This window comes from Colobus angolensis, unplaced genomic scaffold (genome assembly GCF_000951035.1).
Source record: "Colobus angolensis palliatus isolate OR3802 unplaced genomic scaffold, Cang.pa_1.0 Scaffold1, whole genome shotgun sequence".
NCBI classification, from domain to species: Eukaryota; Metazoa; Chordata; class Mammalia; order Primates; family Cercopithecidae; genus Colobus; species Colobus angolensis.
This window is the reverse complement of record NW_012110918.1, coordinates 16647998-16651681: the sequence shown is the minus strand read 5'-3', so window position 1 is coordinate 16651681 and position 3684 is coordinate 16647998. Positions and strand designations below refer to the sequence as shown.

The window sequence follows — 3684 nt, the reverse complement described above, 5'->3', positions numbered from 1 at the left end:
GCCCGGCTAGTTTTTTGTATTTTTTAGTAGAGACGGGGTTTCGCCATGTTAGCCAGGATGGTCTCGATCTCCCGACCTTGTGATCCGCCCGTCTGGGCCTCCCAAAGTGCTGGGATTACAGGCTTGAGCCACCGCGCCCGGCCGTGTGATCTTTTTTTTAAGCACAGCCCTGCACATCGTGCAACTATCAGGAGCCACAGAACCTGGATGCGCTCAGGCACTCACTGGAAGCACCGAGAGGCCCACGTCTCGAGGCAGCAGAGATGTGCTGGGCAAGTGGACAGGGCTGCTGCTGGGCGGGGCTGCCCGAGAGTGGGAGAGAGGAAGAGCCCACAGCAGGCAGGGGAACACAGCGTCACTAGCCCTGGGAAGGGCCAGGACGGGAAGATATAGGCAGGAGTTTTCAAAGCATGAAAGAGGGGCCAGGATGCAGGTGCTGCTGTGAAAGAGAAAGAGAGCCTGCAGAGGGGGCTGGGTGCGGGGATGACTACAGCACAGCACGCAGGGGGAGGGGGCTGGCAGAAAATGAAACAGGCACTGCTGAAGGTTCCCCCAATGGCACAGCTCCTTCTAGAACAATCCCCCAATGGCACAGCTCCTTCTAGAACAATCCCCCAATGGCACAGCTCCTTCTAGAACAATCCAGCAGCACAGGGCTGGGCAGCAATGGCCAATAACAACAAACTTAACGATTGCCCACAGGCTGCACACCCAATCCAGAGCCTGATGTGGGCACCTTGTTCTCCCAAGTGTCTGTCAACCCTGGAGCCTTCACAGCAGCATTCACCCAAAAGTTTCTTCAGCGCACATCATGTATTTTTGCTTTGTTTAATTTTAGTATTTGCCAAGGTTTTTTTGTTTGTTTGTTTGCTTTTATGGCACAAGTAGAGAGTATTTTGTCCATAATATGGATTCAACTTATCTGAGATACCAGCCAACATTCAAGATAGTTATTTCTGTAGAAAATATACCCTAAGTAACTGACAAATTCCTTAAACACAGTTTATGTGGAAGTTGGCAGCTGCCAGTGGTGGTTTAAATAGCAGCCACTCCGGAGAACGTGATCATCTCACCAATAACATTTATTCTTAAACTGTGTCTGTGGCACTTTAACACAAGAAAACTGAAAGGAAGAAAGTTAAAACATACACTTAATTGTTTTCTCTCACTAACATCACAGTTCTAACTTGAAGTAAGATTTAAAAAAATGATCAGCCGGGTGCGGTGGCTCAAGCCTGTAATCCCAGCACTTTGGGAGGCTGAGGCAGGCGGATCACCTGAGGTCAGGAGTTCGAGGCCAGCCTGACCAACATAGAGAAATCCCGTCTCGACTAAAAATACAGAATTAGCCAGGTATTGTGGCGCATGCCTGTAATCCCAGCTACTTGGGAGGCTGAGGCAGAAGAATCGCTTGAACCCGGGAGGCGGAGGCTGTAGTGAGCCGAGATCGCGCCATTGCACTACAGCCTGGGCAACAAGAGCGAAACTCCATCTCAAAAAGAAAAAAAAAAAAAGATTGTGCCAGGCGCAGTGGCTCAGGTCTGCAATCCCAGCACTTTGGGAGGCCAAGGCAGGCGGATCACGTGAGGTCAGGCGTTCAAGACCAGCCTGGCCAACATGGTGAAAGCCCATCTCTACTAAAAATACAAAAATTAGCTGGGTGTGGTGGTGGGTGCCTATAGTCCCAGGCACTTGGGAGGTGGAGGCAGGAGAATCACTTGAACCCAGGAGGCGGAGATTGTAGTGAGCCAAGATCACGCCACTGCACTCCCGCCTGGGCAACAAGAGCGAAACTCCATCACAAAAAAACAAACAAAAACAAACAAATGACCAGTCTAAACATTAAATCTTACATTGCTTTTGAACTGAAGCTCATGAACTCAAGTGGGTGAAAGCTGCACAGAGACAAGAAAGAAGGAATTGCTGATCCCTGCAACCACAAAGAGCTCAGAGACACGACTCTGGTCCCTGCAACCACACAGACAGAGCTCAGAGACACAGGGCTGAGTGGGGAAAGTCGGAGACAGAAGGGTCAAAGCTGGAAGACAGGTAAAACTGATCCATGGGAGGTCACAACAGTAGCTTTCTTCGGGAGGGAGGAGCTGGGTCATTCTGCTGCTGGACCTGGGACGCGGCATGCAGCGGGGGACAGATGTGTGGCGCTATGGCCTTTGTTACCATATTCAAGCTACAATGTAAAGAAGGTGGGAAAGACCATGTTTGGACACGTATTTTTTGGGAGGAAAATGGTCTGCATAGTTGTCTGCAAACAATAGAATCAAGAAAAAAGAAAAGTCATCTTCTCCGCATGGCGTTGCCTGATCTCCAGCCCCTACGCCAGCTCTCTGCTTTCCCCATGGCCAGGTGGTGGCCACACGTTAACTCCCTGCCTCCCTCCCATGAGAGCCCAAGGAGGCAAAAGGGCAGACCCTGGCCCACTGACAGCCCCACACCCAGAACAGAACCCAGCATCAAGCAGGTGCACAAGAAATGTCCACTGATGGAATCCACCGCTCCATCTCATCCCAGCACCTCGGAGTCAGACTGCTTCCTTTCCAAATTGAGGCTGCTTGAAATTCCACACCTATCCCCGCTGTGATACTTTGTGTGTTGACTCCACTTACCACCAGAGATAGAAGTATAATCATTCTGCAGACAATCTCGGCAGATAAGGCTGGCAGCTCATAAAACTCATGTGTCTTTGTGCTGCTGCAGACGGCTTCATGCAGTTTCAGACACACAGTCAGGTAGGATGGTGACAAGGCCTCCTCGGGAATCCTGCCCGCAAAGAGTTAAGAGAAATCCCGGCCAGGATTTAGGAGAAGTCAGAAAACGGTAACCATTGATGACGAGCCCCTTCCTTTAAAATAACTAACGACAGGGCATTTGTTTGACCTTATCTAGATTAACGTCTGGAAAATCACCATCAGTCCTGAACTTGTGACTAAGATAAAAAAAGAAGGAAAGTCTTCTTGTTTTGTCTCTGTAGTCTCAACTGTTCTAACCAAAGCAAGTCCAAACACTCCTCAGTGCGTTCTGGGATGTGAAAAAAGCAAAGAGATGTGTATTGCTAGACATTAAAATACGACATAAATTTGAAAAAATATTCAGAAAGAAACAGAAAGGAGGGAGGAAGAGAAAGAAATAGAAGAAGAGCGTGCAGCCTGTGTGAAATTGGCCCCAGCTCTGCCGGACCTGGGTTTTGTGTTTTCTGAGGGACACATGGATAGAGCAGGGACTGAGGAGGAGCCTTAGGAGGGACTCAGGAGGGACTTGGGAGGAGACTTAGGAGGAGCTTAAGAGGAGAGTTGATGGAGGGGGCTGGAAAGGCGGTGTAAGAAAGGACTCCCTGGGCTGAGGCTGTGACACACAGCGGTGGGGAGGTAGGGAGCTTGTGGGGGGATCCTGAAGTCACAGGTGCTGGATGAACATCAGCAGAGACGTGAACAAAGGAGGTGAACGAAGACTGGAAGTGCCCAAACCGCTCAGAGAACAGCTCAGACAACACGCATCCCATTGCTTGCTGGGGCATTTCAGTGGTCCTGCATTCTGTCTGCTGACCCCTCACGGTATCAGAGGTCACAAATTTGCAGGAGCAAATGATTTTGGATAATTATATAAAGCTACCTTTGATTTTTATTTTTTTATTTATTTTATTTTATTTATTTATTTTTTTTGAGACGG

General features: G+C 49.2%; 1 protein-coding gene across 1 annotated transcript in view; it reads right to left on the bottom strand.

The window, feature by feature from the left end:
• Positions 1 to 3684, bottom strand: part of RNF213 (ring finger protein 213) — a 148406-nt gene that overhangs the window by 79003 nt on the left and 65719 nt on the right. The window contains exon 11 of the mRNA XM_011933207.1: positions 2625 to 2793. Within this exon, the coding sequence (XP_011788597.1) occupies positions 2625 to 2793 (169 nt within the window). The remainder of the gene's footprint in view (positions 1 to 2624; positions 2794 to 3684) is intronic.